General features: G+C 64.3%; 2 protein-coding genes across 2 annotated transcripts; one reads left to right on the forward strand and one right to left on the reverse strand.

Moving 5' to 3' along the window:
• BIRC7 (baculoviral IAP repeat containing 7) lies at positions 1-4,382 on the forward strand (the record flags this gene model as incomplete). The annotated part of the gene is made up of 7 exons (XM_079719121.1): positions 1-502; positions 1,351-1,450; positions 1,765-1,846; positions 1,954-1,999; positions 3,166-3,237; positions 3,400-3,649; positions 4,253-4,382. 6 exons carry the CDS (start codon positions 1-3, stop codon positions 3,642-3,644), a joined length of 1,047 nt encoding a protein of 348 aa, XP_079575247.1. The 3' UTR covers positions 3,645-3,649; positions 4,253-4,382.
• A 948-nt stretch (positions 4,383-5,330) lies between these two features.
• On the reverse strand, positions 5,331-19,394 carry NKAIN4 (sodium/potassium transporting ATPase interacting 4; the record flags this gene model as incomplete). The annotated part of the gene is made up of 7 exons (XM_079719122.1): positions 5,331-5,400; positions 6,545-6,629; positions 7,719-7,779; positions 11,923-12,117; positions 13,187-13,267; positions 14,228-14,365; positions 19,341-19,394. 7 exons carry the CDS (start codon positions 19,392-19,394, stop codon positions 5,331-5,333), a joined length of 684 nt encoding a protein of 227 aa, XP_079575248.1.
• Positions 19,395-20,590: the final 1,196 nt, after the last annotated feature.

The following is a 20,590-nucleotide window of genomic DNA, read 5'->3' on the forward strand; positions in this document are numbered from 1 at the left end:
ATGCCTGCCCAGCCACCGTTGTCCCCAGGCAGGGCCCAGGGGTCAGGAGCCCTGGGGAGGCTGGCTGAGCACATTCCAGAACAGGCTGCCCAGGGACCCATCCCTGCCACAGAACTTGTCACGGCTTGTGTCTTCTCTATGGGGCCCGAGGACGGGACCAAGTGCTGGTGCTGTGGCCTGGAGCCCAGCCGCTGTGCAGCTGGCGGCCGCCCCACTTGGGGACACCACCGGCCCCACTCTCCGTGCGGCCACCTTCAGGGCCAGTGCCCCGACAGTGTCCTGTCCTCAGGAGGCCGGGACCACATGGACGGGCAGATCCTGGGCCAGCTGCGCCCCCTGGCAGAGGAGGAGGAGGAATATGGGGCCGGGGATGCCCCGTCCGCGAGGCCCGCCTTCCCGGGGATGGGCTCCGAGGAGCTGCGGTTGGCCTCCTTCTACGACTGGCCGCTGAGCACGGTGGTGCCGCCGGAGCTGCTGGCCGCTGCTGGCTTCTTCCACACCGGTGAGTCCCAGTGGCCTGGGCGCCACTGCAGACCCTTCTGGACTGGGCTCTACCTTCTCCACGGCGTCCGCCCCCAGGGCAGGGAGGGTCCCCACAGCCCTTCCTTGCCTGCCCCCTGCCCTGCAGTCTCTCCTGTGCTTCCGACCTACACGCGCACCTGGGGAGAGGCCAGACCAGCACGGAACAGTTGGACCCTAGGCTGGTGGGACAGTGATGGGACGGAGGAGAGGGGGGTATGGGGGGCATCTACAGGGCTCCCGGGAGTCCAGGGACAAGGCTCTTGGAGGGCTGGTAGTGGGATGTCCCTGTACCTGTAGCAGCCCCTGATCTGTGGTCTCTGCACCAAATCTGTTGATCGTAGGGGGTGAGGGCCTCGGGGGTAGAGAGATGAGGGTCCGCATCCCCCAGTGGAGTCGTGAGCCCCTAAAACCAAGCCTGGCAGCAGACAGTTCCCTTTCTTTCCGTCACTGGGACTCCATCCTGAGGAGGGGCACCTGGGGCAGAGGTGTGGGGGGCGAGGCACCAGGGCTCTGCCCCCACCTTTCCATACATACTGTGGACGCCCCCTGCATCCCTTTCCCCAACATGCACCTCGAACCTGGCAAGTACCCAGACATCATTACCCTTATTCCACTGTCGAGAAAATGGGGTACACGTGAGTTCTGAGAATGCTGGGCAAAGGGGTGGCAGAGGCCAGTGGGAGCCTCCAAGGCTCACAAGCAACCCCAGAGAGCCCCTGCCCCAGAAGGAAAGGCCACCTGGGAGCGCCCAACCCTGGCCTCGGGGGACACGCCAGGCCGTGCAAGGGACCAAGCGTGGTCAGGACCAGTGTCTTGGCTCCATCCCAGGCCAGCAGGACAAGGTGAGGTGTTTCTTCTGCTACGGGGGTCTGCAGAGCTGGGAGCGAGGCGACGACCCCTGGACCGAGCATGCCAGGTGGTTCCCCAGGTACGGGCTCCGCGGGCCAGCCTCCCTTCCCCAGTCCCGGGGGTGTCGAGTCTCAGGGACCGGGGTTGGGGGGACTCTCTGGGGACGGCGCTTCTGCTATTTCTCCCTTGATGTTCAAGGGTCTGTCTCCAAAACAGCTTCCCAGCAAGCGCCCACCACCCCGGAGCCCCAGCTTCCCCCACAGGGGCGGTGGGGGAAGCGGGGACAGAAGGCACGACCCCGGCCCAAGGGGTCCACGGGGCCAGACCCGGCCAGTGCGGGGGGTCCTCTGACAGCCCCAGCCCACTGCCCACTTCTGAACCCGCTTTCCTCAGGTGTGAGTTCCTGCTCCGGACAAAAGGAAGGGACTTTGTCTGCAGGGTCCAGGAATCTTGTTGCCACGAGCCGGGCTCCTGGGTGAGTGCTGCCTGCCCTAGGGCTCTGGGGGGCGGTAGTGAGGGTCCCCCCCCCAACCCCTGCTCCTCCGCCTACTCGGGGCACAGGTATTCTCTGGCTCCTTCCAGGACCGTTCAGAGGAACCAGAAGATGCAGGTCTCGCCACCCCCTCAGGTGAGCCGGGACACGCAGCCTGAGCTTGGCTCCCTGGGGCACCTCCCTCCTGCGCTGTGGCCAGCCGTTGGGTATCCCCCCTACAGGACATTAGGGAGAGTGAAGGGTGCTGCCTGGGCTTGCCTTCTCGGGGGGCTTCACACAGGCACTGCGTGTGTGCCCGGGGCTCCAGAGAGGCCAAAGCCATCCCCTGCTGCCCCTGAGCTGGCCGCCATCCCCAGCACAGAGGGGCCGGCAGCGCGGAGCTCTGCTCTCCATCGGTGCCGGGTGGGGGGTGGGCGGGGGCGGGGTCTGAGGGGCTCCAGTGTTCAGGTCCCGACTGTGCTCTCTGAGCCTCAGTGCCCTGAGCTGTGAAATAGGGCTGGTGCCAGCCTCGACGGGGATTAAACAGGGGCCTGTGTGTCGCCCCGGGAGCAGCGCCTGGCACATAGTCGGGTTCTGTCCATGGCTGCTTTGGTGATCAGGTTTCCATCTTCCCGGTGTGGCGGCACCTCTGACACAGGCCCTGGGAACACAGCCCTGACTCGGACATGGATGGAGTGGCTGTGATGGCCACAGGGCCCCCTGTGTTGAGGTGCCCCTGGTGATGTGCCACAGTGGCAGGCCGCTGCCTCTCTGCCGGGACCCCGAGGCCCTGGCCCCTGCCTGCCCTCGGTCCAGCACCCCTCGCCCTGCCTTGCAGATGTCGGGGGCAGCCAGCAGCGGCCCGCCTGGAGCCAGTGCCCAGCAGTGCAGGCCGTGCTCCGGATGGGCTTCGGGCGGGGCCAGGTGCAAGGGCTGCTGCAGCGTAAGTACCGCCAAGTGGTGCCGACCGGCGTATCCACGTCGCAGCTGGTGGCCGACCTGCTCCAGGAAGAGGACGGGGGCCAGGCAGCAGGGGCCAAAGGTACCTCCACCTCTCTGGACACCGCCCATCTCTCCCTGCTCATTGCCTCTGGGCACAGCCTTCCCTCGCTGCCCCCAGGGGCCCGGCCCGCAGTGTCCAGGGCCACGGCGTGAGGGGCTGGATGGGCCGAGCGCCCTGGTGGAGAGTGGGCTCTGGGATCCTGGCGCACCGTGGGTGGGGGAGCGGGCTGGTACTAGGGCTCACCTGTGGCCTGCTGTCTCTGGGCCAGCCTCGTGTCCCCTGAGGACCTGGGCCTCACCCCTGTTCTACCTGCCCACAGCTCCTGTCCACCCAGGGCCCGAGCTACCCACGCCCGGCAGACAGGCCCAGGTGGAAGGCGCCAGGGAGGCAGGTGAGGGAGAGGGCCCACCTGGGGTGGGGACGGGGCCGGCCCTCCTGCATCCCGCGGTGGGGGGCGGGCACTCCCGGTCTGGCCCGCCTCCCCATCGGCCAGTACAGAGGGTGGAGGTCAGGGTGTGGGGCGATGTCACAGGTGCCCGCTGTGGAGACCCAGGTGGAGCCCAGGCCGAGAGGGTGCCGGTGGCCCTCGGGGCCCCAGGAGCCCGGGCCACCGGCGTGGAGGAGCAGCTGCAGCGCCTGCAGGAGGAGCGGACGTGCAGGGTGTGCTTGGACCGCACCGTGGCCGTCGTCTTCGTGCCCTGCGGCCACCTGGCCTGCACCGAGTGCGCGCCCAGCCTGCAGCTGTGCCCCATCTGCAGGGCCCCCATCCGCAGCTGCGTGCGCACCTTCCTGTCCTAGGCCAGGTGAGCATTCGGCCTGGACGGTGACCACAAGCACGCCGGCTCCTACGATCCTGTTGCAGGGCCGATCCTGACAGACATTGCTAATCAACCCCATACCTCCCCTTGATGCTCAGATATTTGCTCTGAATCCTTCTCAGCACAGCACCCTGGGGGGCCACTACCACTCTGCTTAAGCGCATCTCTGCCTTGGTTTTCCTAGTGGTCAAGGGGGATAATTCCTCCTGTCCAGCTGGGCATACATGGCAGCAGCCAGGCCAAGGGGAGGACATCTTTGGAGGCATGTGAAGAAACGCACGATGCCCTTGTTAGGAGAAAGCGCTGGGGTCTGCCTGAGCATAAGACCCCGATGGGGATCTCAGCCTGGGATCTGAGGCCTGATGGAAACGCATGGTGGGTGGGGGAGGGGTGCGTGACACTCCAGTGCTCGTGTGGGGGCAGGAGCCGTGGCCTTCTCAGGGTTCCCAAAGGCTCTGAGTCCCAAGGTCCCTCCAGGAATCCTCCGGGGGGAGAAGTGACGGGGAAGGGAACTCCCTGGGGGCTGAGGGTCCCCAGCCGGGGGGAGAAGCCAACTGGAGCTGCTGCTTCGGCCCTCCTCCCCACCAGGAGCTGTGAGCACCGGCCCCACGTGGGCACCCACTCGGTGGCTTGCTGAGCACGGCTGAGCTCGCGTCTAGCACTGACCAGTCCAGCGTGGAAGATGGAGCTGCAGGCGGCTTGGCGTGCGGGGTGGGAGCCATTTGCCCTGTGTGTGGGTGCTCTGGAAGAGTCAAAATAAAGTGTGGGTTTTCCTGGATGGTGCACAGCAGCCTCTGTTCCAGAACCACCAGCCCCCTCTCCACCACCTTGCCCCAAGCGTCTGTCCCACCCCCTCCCCGCCTCACCTCACCAGTAGGGCAGGTGAGGCCAGGCCCATTCCAGGCCATTCCCACCACCCCTTACCCTTCCCCCTTTCCCTTGTTCTTATCTTTTCAGCGTTTTAAGGACTTTTAGAATGGACTAGCCTTGGGCTGCTTCTGAAACTGAACTTGTAATTGTCCACCAAGGTCCTGCATGGTAGGGAAGGTGGTCTGGAGGGCAGGTTCTTTTCTATCCTCTACTTGTGGGCACCTTGGGATGCACTAGGACGATTGCATCCCGGGGGCTCAAACAGTGCCCTCTGCTTGTCACCAGGAAGCCCTTGCCTTGTGGGCTCCTGGGCAAGCCCAGCCCTCACCCCGGGGGTCCCACCGGCCGCAGCACCTGGGACCCTAACCCTAACTCCCACCGCGCTCAGGTGGAGGTCACCATGGGCTCACTGGACCCTCGTGGTGGGGTCACTCTTTCCCCGTCTCACAGGCCCCTTGGCCAGCCCGGCCCCCTCCCACCCCAGCATGGGTGTGTGCAGCCCCCGGGGGTCTGGCTGCCCTGGGAAGGGCATCTGAGGGACGGGGCTCCTTGGCCAGCAGCCCCAGGCCTGCTGTAGATGGAGTGCATTCCCAGTGCTACCGGAGGCCAGGGATGAGGTTTTTTCTCGTGTTGTTTTTTTTTTTTAGAAAAAGGAAACAACAAACTCTTTAGAAGTTGCAGCCGTCCCGGCCTGGCGCTGGCCCTGCCGCCCTGGCTCACGTCCAGTCATCAGACCCTGGGGGCGCCTGCAAGGCCACGGGGGCAGGAAGGTCCGCTGCCTGGAGGCTCCTCACCGTCAGCGTGGGTCACCGAAGCTGGAGGTCGCGGGGGCGGGGGGGTGCTCTTCACCTACGCCGCCGCCCGGCCTGCGGGGCGAGGTGGGGGGTGAGCAGGGGCAGAGAAGCCGGAAGGAAGGCGCAGTCAGCGGTCAGCGGGGCTGCTGTGCCCTCGTCCCTTGGAGAGAAAATGGGATAAAATCCAAGAAGGGGAGGGCTTCCTGGCCTTTGGAAAAGGGCGCGGGGAGGGGCTGGGCCTCTGCGAGGCCCGGCCAGGACCGGGGCTCCCCACGCAGGCAGCTGGGGGCCTTGTCCCTGCAGAGCTGACTCTGGCCGCAGACATCTCGTTGGGGTTTGAGCCAGGGGGCTGGGAGCAGAGTGAGGGGTTCACCCTAGGTCCTTCTGGCCGCCCAGCTCCACGGCCAGGGGGAAAGCCCAGAGGCGTGTCCAGCCTGGCCAGTTCTCCCAGCCTGTGTGCCCGGGTCATCAACTCCCATATACCCTGCCCTGGCTCAGGGGTCTGAGCGAGGCCTCTCCCCCATCACAGGAGCTGGATGCCTGCTACCTCTGATGGCCCTTAGCTGACGTGGGGCCTCACTTATAGGGTAGAAGGGCTGGGGGGCTACCAAGAGGGCCAGGGTCTCCAGGGATGGCCGCAGATGTGGCCCTGAAGGGCAGGCTTGACTCTGAGGGCCTGGGTGAGACGGAGGAAGCACAGCTCTACCAGGAGAAGGACCACAGCCACCTCTGCTGACCCCGACTTTTCAGGAATCCATGTGGGCCAGGGCCCGTGGCCAAGGCCGCTTCGGAGGAGGGGGGCCAGTGGCCCAGGCACCCCCACTGAGGCCTGGGGTGGTCAGGGCCGTGGACACTGCTTTTCAAGAGGGAAGAAGTCTGATCCTCCAAAGGTAGGAAACCAACTCCTCAAATTTCCTGCCACCATGAGACCCAGGAAAATCGCTCTATTGCTCTCCTGGGTGGTGGCCTCTCAGCGTCCCCTCAGCCCCGACTCCCACAGACTCTGCTGGGCACGGGGGCCGAGCCCCAGAGCCTCTGTACCCCACACCCGGCCCAGAGCCGGCAAGGAGCAAGTGGGAAAGTGGGGGATGGACAGATGGATGATGGATGGACAGGCAGACAGATGCCTGGTGAGGTTTCCCCAAGTAGAGGAGCCTGGTGGCTATGCTACCTGGATGGGCCAGGCCAGCGGGGCAGGCTCTGCGGCCGTGCTTACAGGCATGCCTGCTCGAACGAGAGGCTGGAAGCCTTTTCACTGACATGGCAGAGAGGAAATGGGTCAAACCCACCAATGAAATCAACCAAGACCCAAATAAGACAAACCCAAACAATGGACAGGACGGCAGAGTGGAGAATGTTCCCAAGTGCAAACACTCAGGAGGTGACACAGAGGTGGGAGGGGCCGCGGGCTACCCAGACTGTAGAGCAGAGGGTGAACTCCCGCTGGGTGCAAAGCTTCAAAGGATGCTGGTGCTTCTCAGCGGGGTGCTGCCCCGTGCCCTGCTGGGCTGTCCCAATCACAGCGCCTCAAAGCTGTGTCTGCACAGCACATGGGCGGCCGGGGCTTGCTGGGCAAAGCTAACACGTTTCTGAACCCCAGGGCTGGCTCCCGTCCTAAAACGTTTTAATGTAACCAATACAGGAAGCCCCTTCCGTTTCCTCCCAGCCGGCTGTGGGCTGAGTGGTGGTTTGGGGCCACCCAGCACCAGGACCAAGGGTAGCTGGGGGCTGGTCCAGGACTGAGTCTGGTCTCTGAAGGACACGTGGACCGCCTACCCCACGGCCACCTGACCTCTGGGAACAGAGGCTCTGAATTCTGATTCAGATCCCAGGGAAGGCTCTGCCCACAGGAGCTGTAGGCCCCCTGGGTGCACCCAGCCCCGGCTCACCCCGGCGAGACCCCGTCAGAGCCTGGGGTGGTCAGGGCTGGCGAGGGCACCCAAGTGCTGATGCTGCAAATCGGAGGAAAAGTCAAGAGGGCTCACAGGAGGGGGATGTGCGAACTCCCCTCAGATGCGTCTCCGCTGGCACTGGGCCTGAAGGTCGGCCGGTTCCCAGCTGCAAGGGGGCACAGGGCGGGGGGACTTCCCTCTGTAGGTCAGAGCTCAGCCTTCCGCCTGCGACGTCTGTGGGCATCGTGGGGGGCAGCCCCGCAGCACAGGAGCCCTCAGACTGGAGGAGCTGGGGATGCACTGACCCCTGGTGCCCACAGCCCAAGGCCTCCCCTGTCTCTGCTCAGGCCAGGACCTCCATGGCACGGGGACCCACTTAAGAGGCCAGGTCTCAGGCCTCTGTGGCCAGCCCTCAGCTTCTCTCTCCCTCCCCCGCTGCCTGATGGGGCCAGCAGGTCACTAACACACTCTGCAGGAGGCCGGTGGCCGCACACTTACAGCTGTCCTCCTCCTCGGTGACAACGCTGACCACGTGGCAGGCACAGATGAAGCCCACAAGCTGAAAGACATGGAGAGGTCACTCAGGGTGAGGCCCCGGGAGCCACCGAGGCATCATCGTGGGACGTGGGCCCCAGCGCGTCCTAACCACGCAGCCACTGCCCCTCCTGGCCTCGGCGTCCTTGTCTGTAACACCGATCGAGGGGAGTGATCTGCCAGCCTCCTTCGCTCTGGAGTTCCAGGCGGCGTCCACTCCCCAGTGGGGCTGACCAAGCCCTTGCTTGAACCGGGGGATGAGATGCAGAGAGAAGCCCTGGGAGACACATGACTGCAGCCTGAAGGTCCCCCAGGCTGACCGTGCCCCCACAGGCTGACACCCCTGTCACAGCCAAGCCACCCTCCCCAGCACCTCTCGCCGTAAGCAGACAACTGTCAGGTTTCTCCTCCTTGGGAAGCCATGGTAGAGAAGCTTCGAGCCAGCCAAGCTCATGGTTTGCATGGCAGTGCAGGGGAGACAGACCGAGGACTTGGTGCAGCGGGCAGTTCTGGGCACAGTGGACGGGGCTGGCTGGAGTTGAGGGCTTGGCCTGGCAGATGTTCATTAGCCAGGCTCCTCTGAGGATGCTCGGACTTCAGGGCAAAGAGGACAGGCCTGCATTAAACCCCCACAGATGCCCGGGCGCCAGGGCCACTGCAGCAGGAAGGGCTCCAGCTGAGACGGGGCAAGGCTGGCACTGCCCACAGCCCGGTGACAGTAAGCATGGGGGAGGGGGAGTGACTCCACGCACGGTGTTTACTGCAGCCTCTTTGATGGGAGCGAGGGGCCCAGCCCTGACCCTCTGCTGGGGCTGACAGACAATGCACAGGGCGGCCCGGAGTGGGCAGCAAAATGCATCTTGAAGCCACAGGGTCTCGTGGAAGGCCCACAGCCCCGTGTGCTCGCAGGACCCCTGGAGGGGCAGCCCCGCCCCAGCTCATCCTGGAAGGGATCTTCTTCCACAGAAGCTGGAAACCTGAGAGGTGGCCCAGGACTGCGAAGTCACGCCCTCTGGCCTCTCTCTGCCCTGTAGGTCAGCCCAGCATCCTCTGGGGCATCACCTATTGTCTTTGGTCACCCCACTAGCATGCAGTGGTCTCGACCCTGAGGACATAGCACAGAGTGAGGTTCCAGTAGTGGTGGGTCAGAGGTGCCCCACCTGCCCCTGCAGGCACTCCCTCCACACTCCCCACCCTGCATGGTGTGGCCGGTGTCCACCGGCACCCTCCAGCTTGGGTTGGCCCACGGGGAGCCCAGCAGGAAACTGGAGGGAGGGGGAGAAGGGCTCGTACCCCCCAGCCCCTTCTCTGCCAGCACAACTCCTCCCCACCTCCCTTCAGGCTGGGGTGGCAACAGCTCAGCCACGAGCCCCAGGGGAGGGGGATATCCCGTGGGGTCCCCGACATGGCACAGCCCCTTCACCTGCCCCCGGGAATTAACCTAAGCCGAGTGCATCATCACTGTCTTGCTGGGACCCTGACTGATCAGGGGAATAAGCAGAAAAGATGTTTCATGGGGGGTACCTGCCGTGGAGGAGCTGCAGCCGGTCTTCTGAGAGAGGGTGGTGGGGTCTGTCTGTGGGGCAACCACAGCCGGGGCAGGGGGCAGGGGACAGGAAGCCAGCCAGCGGTGCCGCTTCAGGGGCAAAGGGCCACGGGAAGGAGAGACTGGCCTCCCATCAGCAGTGGCAAGACCTCAGGGGGTTACTTTCACCAAAGAACAGGCCCAACAGCCTCCCTTGACGCCCCCTATGCCTTGAAGGAGGAGATGGAGCTGGAAGGGCTCAGAAGCCCGTCCTTCCAGGCGGCAGGTCAGGGCCTCCTCTGTGCCTGTCTCCTTGCCATTGAAAGGCAAACCTGAGCCGCCTCCCAACGCCGGAGAGCTGGCCAAGGTGCTGAAAACTCCTCCGCAGCCCCGCTCCTCCTCGGTGGGCGGGGCGCTGGGGGAGGCCGCCCCACCTGCCACACCTCTGCCCGCCCACCGCCCCTCCCAGGCCCCCTTGGGATCCGGCCCAGCTCCTCCATGAGGCTCTCAGACCTGCCCGCCCCACCCCCCAGCACCGGACGACTGTGCAGCCAAGGGTCTGCTGCTCCTGGACCCTCAAAAGCAAGCAGCAGAGGACTGACTGGTATTTAGAAGCCGGCATTTCACTGAAGACCTACTGTATAGCACAGGGAACTCTACTCGATGTTGCGTAATAACCCATATGGAAAAGAATCGGAAAAAGAATGGATATATGTATACGTATAACTGAACCACTTTGCTGTACATCTGAAACTGACACAGTGTTGTAAGTCAAATATACCCCAATATAAAATAAAAATTATATTTAAAAAAAGAGGACTTCCCTGGTGGCGCAGTGGTTGAGAGTCCGCCTGCCGATGCAGAGGACACAGGTTCGTGCCCTGGTCCGGGAGGATCCCACATGCCGCGGAGCGGCTGGGCCCGTGAGCCATGGCCGCTGAGCCTGCGCGTCCGGAGCCTGTGCTCCACAGTGGGAGAGGCCACAACAGTGAGAGGCCCGCGTACCGCAAAAAAAAAAAAAAAAAAAAAAAAAAAGAAAGAAAGAAACCCCCATCCCTAGGGATGAAGGATAAAAGTGAGGAGTCTCTGCCTCTGCCATCACGTGCAGTCAGAAACGCCCAGGATGAATCCTCCTTTGTTCTTTTCCAGCTTCCTTCCTGTTACCTTTTCACAGATTCTGTACGTGATTTCAGAAGCTCTGACCTGTATCCTTGGCAAGCGGTTCTTTCTCCTTTCAAGGAATGCACCCAGGTTCCCAAGTATTTTGGGAAAACCAGAGCCCTCTTTTTGCCTCAGTGAATGAGCTATGGTGGGAGAGAGAATGTCCCAGCACCCGAGGGACCGGCAGCACCCAGATGCCCCAAAGTCTGGATTTCTGCAGGTCCTGTAAGAGCAGGAGGGGAGGGAGCCCTGGGAGCTCGAGAGGCACCTGAACTGTCACGTTTTTTTCTGCCAGGGAAGGCCCTAGACCTGGCATTCAGTTTCCAACGTCAGCTGTTGGCGCAGAGCATCCGTGCTATAAACCCAGCATCCACCCCGACAAGGTGCTGTTGGCCTGCGTGCACCCAAGCAGTCAGGAGCCTCCAGGTCTGACCGGCGCCCTCCAGTGGCCGCACCCGTTCTGCCCGGGCCCTGGAGTCAGCCGGGGCTGCCAGGCACTGGCCCAGGGGGGCTGCTCCAGCCCTTCCCCTCTAACCACTTCTCTGGAGCTGCAGACAAAACACCCCATGCTCGACTAAGTTTGAATTTCAGATACAGAATGAAACCATTTTGAGCATAAGTATGTCCCAAACACGACATGGAACACGCTTACACTAAAACTTGCTGTTTATCTGAAATTCAAATTTCACTGGGCATCCTGTATTTTTTTTTTTTTTTTTTTTTTTTTTTTTGCGGTACGCGGGCCTCTCACTGTTGTGGCCTCTCCCATTGTGGAGCACAGGCTCCGGACGCACAGGCTCAGCGGCCATGGCTCACGGGCCCAGGCACTCTGCGGCACGTGGGATCTTCCCGGACCGGGGCACGAACCCGTGTCCCCTGCATCGGCAGGCGGACTCTCAACCACTGCGCCACCAGGGAAGCCCCCTGCATCCTGTATTTTTACTCGCGGAATCCACACCCCTATTCTCTATGCCGCAGGAGCAGAAAGAGGACAGCGTGCAGGCCAGGCTGGGTCTCCCCTGCCCCTGGTCCCCACGGTCGGATTGTCGGGTATGGAAACAGACCCTCTGACTTGGAGGAGGCTGTGGAGAAGCTCCCAGGGCTCCTCCCCTGTCACGCTGCCTCCAGGGTGGGGGGGTGGGGCTGCAGGAGCCTTCACCTTGATCCCCCTCACGGAGGGTCCTACCTGCCCGCCCGACCCCACTGCATCATCAGAAGTTTCAGGTTCTGTCCCCTCGGTTCATCCTCACGCCGGCCCTGGGGTTGGAATTGGTTCTGAGCCCACTTTGCGGAGCGGGTGGCCCAGGCCGCACAGGTGGGGGTGGGGGTGCGGTTCCTTAACCTCTCAGCAGGGATGGTGTGAAGAGGGCCTCCCCGCCCCCTGCAGAGGACCCCCTCTGCCTCCACAGGAAAGGCTGAGACCTGGGCCCACAGCAGGGTGAGCCCCTCCCCCCCGCCCCACCTCCCCTCCCCCGCACTCACCGCCACCAGGATCTGCAGGGCGCTGTGCAGGGCCTCCACGTAGCCGTGCTCCAGGGTGCAGCCAATGCCTGGCACCAGGGCCTGGCTTTCCGGGGGACCCAGGCTGGCCGCCAGCTCCTTGTGTACGCAGCCCGGGCCATGCTCATGCCACCAGGAGTGGTGCCGGGAGAGGCTGAAGGTCAGGAGCCCGCTGTCCTGGGGGAGGGGTGGGGTGGGATCGGGGGGGGGGGGGGGACCAGGTCAGCACCAGGGACAGAGCCAAACCCCACCCACTGCAGCCCAGATGGGCTCCCTGAGAAGGGCAAGGGGTACTCTGCCCTCCCACCTCCCCTGCCCCGGCCCCGCGGGCTCCAGCCGCCGGGAGCAGGGGGCACCAAGGCCCTCCCAGTCGTTCCCTTGCAGGGAAGGCCTCCCTGTGCCTGCCATGGGCCCCCGGCTCACACCCCGTCCTCCAGGAAGGCCTCCCTGCCCAGGACAGACCCCCAGGACACACTCTAACGGTGCCCTGGGCCCCTCCTTCGCATCTCAGGCCAACGCTGCCATTTCAGGTGTGTCTGAACTAACCTCTGTCTCCCCCACTGCTGCCCAGGTGTGGTCCCAGGAAGCAGGGGCCATCTGCCCCACTGCCCACCCATGCCACCCCACTCCTGGCCCTTAGACTCCCCTCTGAGCTTTGGGCAAAGATGAAATAAAGTGCTTTGTGTGAAGTGCCTGAATCAGCTGCATAGACAGGCTTTGCTCACACTGATGATCCCAGAACATGGCTTGGATGAGGTGTCCCCTCCCATGCAGGGGGGACCTGGGGACTTTATCAGTGTTTGAAGGAGCAGCCCAGAGGGTGGGCAGGAGGACGGCATGCCCTCTGCCTGGCCGCCCGGCGGTGTTCCCGCCTGAGCCCTCCTGCAAAGGCTGGTCTCTCTGCTCCCGCTCCCCAGCCCTGACTCTCCTTCCAGGTGCTACCCAGGTTCCAGGCCCCCTCCTCCAGGAAGCCTTCCCTGGTGCATCTACTACCGGCTGGAGACCACCTGCCAACCAATGCCCACAGCCCCTCATCCATCCATCAGATCACTGATCTTCCCCCAAAACTTTACTGAGTCACTGCTATGGACCGGGACTGTTCAGGGTGCGAGGGACAGAACCATGAAGAGACCCAGCCTCTGTCGCCATCGGGGAGCCGCGCGATACACAAGCAAACACATCCAGTGCCCCCGGGCCCTCGCCAAGATCCCCTGCGTTTGCATGAGTTTCCCATGACTTAACTCACCTTTGAGAGGCCCCCCACTTCCAAGTAGAAGCAGATAATGAAGACGTTCCAGGTGACCCAGGCAGCCGCCCACACTGCGTACTGTGGAGACAAGAGGGGGCGGGGGAGGGGGTGGGGGGGAGGGAGTGTGACCTTGCACCTCCCCCTTGGAGGACAAGGCCTCTGCGGGAGGGGGGCTCTCCTCCCTGAGTCTGGAGCCCAGGATGCTCTGTCTGGCGGAGGGCGTCCCTGAGCCCACCGGGAAGAGGTCCCACACTGTGCCAGAAGGGTGACAAGGCTCCTGCCCCCACAGGGCCGGGGAACACCTAGGAGATGGGGAACAGTGGGCTGGAGGGAGCCAGCACACAGCACACTTCCCGAGCTTGGTGTCCTGGCCCAGAGGTGCCCGTGGCCCGTGCCACGTGAACCAGTGACGAGCAAGGGCAGAGCACCCCCAAAGCCCACCCCAAAGGTCGCCCCCAAGAGCTGCCTGCAGCGGGGAGGGCTGCCAGCTGGCACCTGCTTTCGTCAAGTGTTACTGAGACGCAGCCCCACCCACTGTGCAGCACTGCTCAGGCTGTGTCTGGGCCATGACAGGGCTGAGTACCTTCCATGAGGCTGTGCGGCCTTTACAAGAGGGTTTGCTGCAAACCCTGATCCAGACCAATTATTTTGATCTGTACTGAGCGAAAATGCTACTCTGCTCGGAGCAAAACTTTCTGCACATCGTCTGAGCTTCTCCAGAGGCAGGACGGTCGGGGGCATGGGACCACGGGCAGGGCGGGGGTGCTGAGACATGCTGGGTTCCAGTTCCGCCTGGGGCCCCTGGCAGGTGCTCTGCAGCTCAGTTTCCCAGAAGCAACCCTGAAGCCACAATTTCCAGGTCAGAACTCAGATGTCCAGGCTGTGGGAAGGCCTGAGCCTGGGGGTCTGTGCGGCTGAAATCCGGGCCTTTCCAGGTTTTCTGATGGCTTCCAGGAAAATACTGTCACTGAAGCCCTCCATGCCGGTCATCCCGGCCCCCCTGCCCACAGGAGAAGGGCCAGAGCAGAGCGGACTCACCACCACGATGTAGCGAGGCCGGTACTGGATGGTGCCAAAGAGCCCCAGGATGACCACGACGATGTGGGTGAAGGTGGCCAGGATGGGTGCCCACTGGTAGCCCAGGAAGTCGAACACCTGCCGCTCCAGGGCGGTGACCTAGGAGCAGGGCAGGCGTGTGAGGGGCGGCGGACCCCTGGGAGCCCCAGGTCCCGCTCCTGCCTCATCACCATCATCCAGTGCCCACTGTGGTCTCGGCTATTCAACAAAAATCTCCAAACAAGTCGACGGGCCTGGAAGCATCACCACTGGGGTGTCCCTCCTGGAACAAGCCCCCGCCCTCGGCTTCCTCACCTGCAGAACGGGAACACGGGGGCTGCTCTAACTTTGGGGGCTGCAGGGCCAAAGAGCAAACGTGGGGCAGGAAGGTCGAGCGGGACCCTGGGCTCCTTGGGCCCCCAGATCAGCACCTCCCCGTCGGCGGGGCTCCCTCACCGCTTTGGGGCCTCTCCTTCCAGGACGTTCCCACCGCCCCCCCGCTCTGTGGATGCCAACCCTGCAGGCTCGGCCAACAGAGGACCAACGCCAGGGGATCAGATATGCCTAAGAAACCTGCCGTTTTATGCGCAGGGGGAGATGGACCAGGTCTGAGCTCGGCGTGACTTCAGAAAGCATTCCCTCATTCATTCATTCATCCCCTCACACATTCATTCACTCATCATGTTTGTGGGGCCGAGCTCATCACCAGAAGGTACGACCGAAGCCACTGCTCCCCAGATGCCGTCCCAGCTGTGTTCACGGCAAGGAAGCTGCGGCGAGCAAGGGCAGAGAGGACCAGCACATCCCGGAAGGACGGTGGCAGAGAAAGGACGGAAATCAGCACGGCCCGTGGCTGCGCTCCACAAGGTCCCCGTGGGCCCACTGTGTGTCCAGCACTCATTGCCACTGGGAGGGCTGCAGAGGCGAGAGAGCCATCTGGACCCAGAGCAGGTGGGGTCGGGGGCCGTCCACTGAGCCCTGGGGTGGGGAGGACTCTGTAGGGCGGAGGAGGGAGGGGAGCCCCTCCCAGCAGGCAGCCTCAGGCGGGCACTGGAGAAGCCAGACTTCTCCCAGCCGGGCGGGCGAGGTCACCACATGCCCCTCCTCAGGACTGGATGGGCTGAGGCCAGTAGCAGCAGGACTGGGACAGAGGGGAGTGGGCGGGCCGGGGCAGCGGGGGGCAGCCTCCCTCCCACGTGGCCCCTGGCACTGAAGGACAGAGCCCAGCCAGGTGAGCCTTTGTGGACTGGCCCTGTGGTCACCAGGCCTGCTGGCCACAGAAGCCCCTACTGCAGCCAGGGTGCTCAGCCCTCCCCCGACCACCCTCCTCTCCGCTGCTCCAGGCCTGTGTCCTGGAGCCTTCACGGGACCCCCGCCAGCCCCCAGGAAACAGCTGCTGTGGTGCGTCCCGGGCACTGTCCAGCCACTGTGGTCGGCCCGGACCAGGTAATAGCTATTTCCAAGAGGTCTCGGGGAGGCGGCATTCCAAGCATGTCCTGCGGGGGGCTGGGGTCTGCCCTAGAAGACAGCTGGAGTGGGGAGTGGGGAGGCGGGAGCAGACCCACAACGGGGCATCACATCAGGCAATTTCCAACTGACGGCGTCCCGCAGCAGGGTGGCCAGACAGGACCCCCAGGGAGAGGCGCCAGAATGCTCTTCCCCGACAGGAGGAAGCACACAGTAGGTACAGAGTCACGGCACAGAGTGGAGACCTTGGCCGTGAACTGGGCCAGCTTCAGGGCACGAGGACGAGCGGTCATTAAGCCCCCTCCCCAGTCCGCTGGACAGTGTCCAGGGAAGCCTGTTCCCCGGCGGGGGGGCGCCAGCAGCCCCCCACCCTGGCCTTTGGGGACACCCTACTTCAGGGATGCCCGTGCCCTTTAGACAAAGTCTGAGCTCCCCCCGTGGGCTCAGACCCTGCCATCCGCCCCTCCACCCCCAAACAGACCCTCACTGCTGCGTCCCCGAGACCCTGCATCTCTCGACTCCCGGAGCCACACTCCTGCCTCACCTGGGTCCTCCGTGTGCAGCTGTCTCTGCGGGAGGCCCACCACACGCATTTCCCGCCTCGCATTCTCACATGCCTGCGACTCAGTCCACTCCGTGCCAATGTCAGCAGTGCTGACCCGGAGCAGCAGGACGGTCTGTCTGTCCGTCTGTCTACAGATGTCGCCTGGGCTAGGCCACTGCCTAGCCCCGAACGAGCCTCCTCGCCCATCAGGGCTCAGCGGCCCCATCTCGGCATGGTCCCTGGTGCCCAGAGGAGGCCTGCACGTTGAAGCTCCTCGATTACAGACTTGGGGCAAGGAGACGGGCATCTGAGGGCAGAGGGCCTGCCTCTGCTGCCTCACGAGAGCCCGGCCCCGCCTGACTGGGCAGCCGTGAGCTGGTGGACTCGACCCCACGCTGGCAGTCTAGACGGAGGACAGCCACGGGGACCCTTGGCCGCAGATGAGGGCAGGGAGGGTGGGTGGGCCAAGGTCCGAGGTGGTGCGAAAGGAAAGGGAGGGGCCCTGCGTGAATGGCCTACACTGTGGTGGGAAGCTCCGTGGGGCAGGGAAGAAGAGACGCACACCCACACGCACACACGAGCACACACGTGAACACACGTGCACACTCATACGCACACACGAGCACACACGTGTACGCACACAGCCCTCGGGGCAGAGCTGGCCAACAGCAGCTGTTCTAGACACAGAATGAAATTTCAATCTTAGCCCCAGGCCTCCCCTTGGTGCCCAGAAGCCCCTGACCAATGGGCAGGGACGCCTGCCCTGCTTGAACTCGCCCGGGGTGCCATGCACGGGGCGGGGAGGCGGAGTGAGGGTGCCCCAGATCCCCTTCCTACCCGACCCCGACCCATCACCGGCCGCCGGCACTGTCCTGTGAGGCCCCGACTCAGGGCCAGCCTGGCTGTGCATCCCTGCTGAAGTCTCTCTAAGTCTGAGGGGCGGCCCCCAGGGTCTGCTTGCCAGAGAGACCCTGCAGCTGGCAGAGTGGCTGGCATGGGTGGGGCTGGTGGGGGTGTCTTTTTCGTTTCTAAGCCAAGGTACCGGAAGGCTCAGCTCTCTGCAGTGCCCCAGTGGCCTGCTCACTGGTCCCAAACCCCTCGCTGGGCCCTGGCTCCCATCAGAGCCAGGGCCCAGCCTGGGAAAGGGCCTCAGGGTGCTGCAGCTGGCTCAGAGCGGACAAAGGTCACGCTATTCTTCAGGGAGAAGGCTCTGAGATGTTCAGGCCTTTGTCCCATAGCTGGGACAAGAAAACTCTCACGCTTGTCAAAAAGAGAAAAGAAAGCAGAGAACTCCCCACACGGCTTCCCCCTCAGCTCCCCCGCCCCGCCCCCCATAGTGACCAGAGCAGTGGGCGGCGTCGAACCTCTTCCTCCTCCGCTGCCCCCTGCACCCGGACAGAAGGCCTGTAGCAGCTGTCCGCTGCCCTTAGCTGTGGCCACTGGCCGCATGGGGACACAGCTCCGTCCCGGCCCTAGGGCTCGCCTGGCTGAGGCTAAAGAGTCTGCAGGAAGCCCCCATCCAGGGAAACCCTGCTGCCTCAAGCCTAGATAGCCCTTCCCCCACAGCTGCAGCCAGATCTCCAGAGGCCTGTGGCGGGCCCATCTGTGTACCGTCCACCAAAAGACAGTGAGTGACACCGCTGCTCCAAGGCCCGGCAATAGCTCCCTATTGCCGGTGCAACAGCCCCTGGGCCCTCATGCCCTCTGCAGGCCCGGGCTCTCTCTCAGCCTTATCTGTCCAGCAAAACCCCCCAGACCGCCCACCTCCCTCCTCACTGCCCACCACCCCTGCCCCTCGCTTCCACAGCACTGAGCCTGCTCCACAGGGAAGCTCCAGCAGCTCCTTCCTTCCTCCAGCTGGGCCTGTGTACCTCTGCCCCCTGCCAGCCTGGACAGAAGCCCTGCCCCCAGGCAGAGGACAGGACCCGCATCCATGCACAGCCGTGGGTGCAGGAGGACCTCCTACTCACAGCCTCTTTGAAGCAAGCCCCTTCCTCCTCCGTGGCCCTCTAGCTCCAGAGAAAGCACTGCCAGCTGAGTTAGGAGCACACCCAGGGATCTTGGACAAAGCAGCATTTCCCTTTTAAGACCAGGAACCCAGGGGCTCACCAGCATCTCCTCCCCAGCCCAGGGGCCTCCACCTTTGTTTAGCCCCCAGCCCCTAGGCAGCAGGAGCTCCTGAAGCTCCAAAGGCATAACTGAAACTTGGCAGAGGGATGCCCAAGACCTCCAACAAAGCTCTGCATCCAGAGGGCCCAGCTCTGCATCCTGGTCCGGACACAAAAGACAGGGAAGCACAGCCCTGCACACAGACTCAACCCCCTTCTCCGCTCCCGGACTCGCCAGGCCAGGGCAAAGGGGAGGGGCCTCCTCCTCCAGCTTGGGGGCGTCAGGGGTGGGCACGGCAGGGCTCACACACCCTTACACAGACACACCGGCAGACATGCAGACAGACACACACTCCCAAATTCACAAGCACCCTGGCCGCCAGGGGCTGTCAGGTCTCAGAAACTGGACTTCGCCGCTCACTCATTGCCTAGTGCTGGCTTCGGAAAGGGAGCGCGCGCACACACACACACACACACACACACACACACACACCCTCGCAACGCTCCTTGCGCGCGCACCCGGGGCCACACATACCTTCCGACACGTGTGGACACCGCGCGCAGCGGCGCCCCTTCCCTGCCGCGCGCAAGGGACTTGGAGATCGCGGGGCCCGGCGCTCCCGCGGGGAGGGTTTTGTTCCGCGACAGGCACTTCCAGCGGCTCCCCAGTACCTGCCGCGTCGCTCCGGACCCCGCGGTCGCCCCGCCCCGCGCCCCCAGCCCGGACTCCGCGCGCGCACACACGGCGGGGCGCGCCGGGGCCCACGGAGGGGCCGTCGGGGTCGCACATAGGACGCTGGCTTCCCACCCCACCCGGACGGCCGGGAACTTCGGCCGCAGAAGCGTGCGGGTCCGAGCCATGCCCAGTCGGGAGCCCCCAGGGGCTGTCGCGGACCCAGCGGGCTGAGTGTGGGGATGGCGTCCGGATCCCCCAATGCGCTGGGACTGCCGGGCCCGAGGAGGGGTCGCCGCTCACCAGCTGGAAAGTGCAAAGGAAGATGAGCGTGCAGCGGCCGGAGCAGCAGCCCATGGTTCCGGCCCGGCCCGCGGGCGCCGCCTCTGCAAGTCTGGACCAGGTGCCACCAGCGCGCGGGACGCCCGGTGCCTGGGCCCGCAGCCCCCGCCCTTCACTTCCCCCCATTCCCGCCCCCCAGCCCCCGCCCCCGGCCCCGCCCCACTCTGCAGCGTCCCTCCCCCACATTGCCAGGCTCCGCCCTGCCTGGCCCGCAATCCCAGCTCCCCGAAGTCCCTGTCCCGCCGCACCCCCCACCCCGACGCTGCAGCCCCGCCCCCGCCCCACAGACTCAAGATCGCGGCCGGCCAGTTCCCACCCCGCAGCCCCAGCCAGTCCTCTGTCCCGCCCTGCTCGGCAGCCCGGTGTCCCCCAGCCCAGCCCCGCCCCTTCGAATAACAGCTGCGCAGCGTCTCTCTCCCTCTCTAGCCCGACTCGCAGCCTCTGGGGGCTTGTGCCAGCTGGGGAGGGGGCGCGGGACCCTTCTTAAAGGGGCGATGGCGCAGCTTGTCAGGCGGTGCGGAGCTGGAGGGGCTGCGCGGTGGCCCCAGGACAGACCCGGAGCTGCTGCAGACCTGCCCCATAGAGTCCAGGATAACCCCCAGGATATCCTACCCCGACCCCCGCACCCGCACCTCCTGCGCTTGCCCCGGGACTCTCGTGTGACCCACGCACCCAACCTCCTTCCTAATGGGGCCCCGGGCGCACTCCATCCCTGAGGCATCCTGGACTAGGTCAGGAGCTCAGAGGTACCCCTTCGGGGGTGAGGACTCAAGAGGAGGAGGAGGGGCGGGCTAGCCTACCAGGAGCTCACCTGCCCAGGCACTGCGGAGGGGCCGGGGGTGGGGCCTGCAGGCCAGGCCAGGGTCAGGCCTGAGGGGGAGACCCTGGGGTGTAGGCGGCCTTGGGGCACGGGGCCTGTGCTTGGTGGAGGGAGGACTAGTTGAAGACCTCCATGCGCAGAGGTGTGGAGGTGTGACTGAGCAAGATATAGGGCCGATGGTGGGAGCGAGGCAGGTAAGGTGGGGGCCAGAGATGTGGGCACAGGCTGGCTTGGGCTTTACCCCACTGGTCATAGGCAGTCGCTGGGTTCTATATCAGGGTGACCCATGGTCAAGTGAGCCTCGTGCTGGGATGCAGGCTGTGGCCCTGGTCAGACCCCGGGAGGAGCAGGACCCAAACAGAGTGGCCAGCGAGGGGCAGCCCAGCACGTG

Source organism: Hyperoodon ampullatus, assembly GCF_949752795.1.
Source record: "Hyperoodon ampullatus genome assembly, chromosome: 14".
Taxonomy (NCBI): domain Eukaryota; kingdom Metazoa; phylum Chordata; class Mammalia; order Artiodactyla; family Ziphiidae; genus Hyperoodon; species Hyperoodon ampullatus.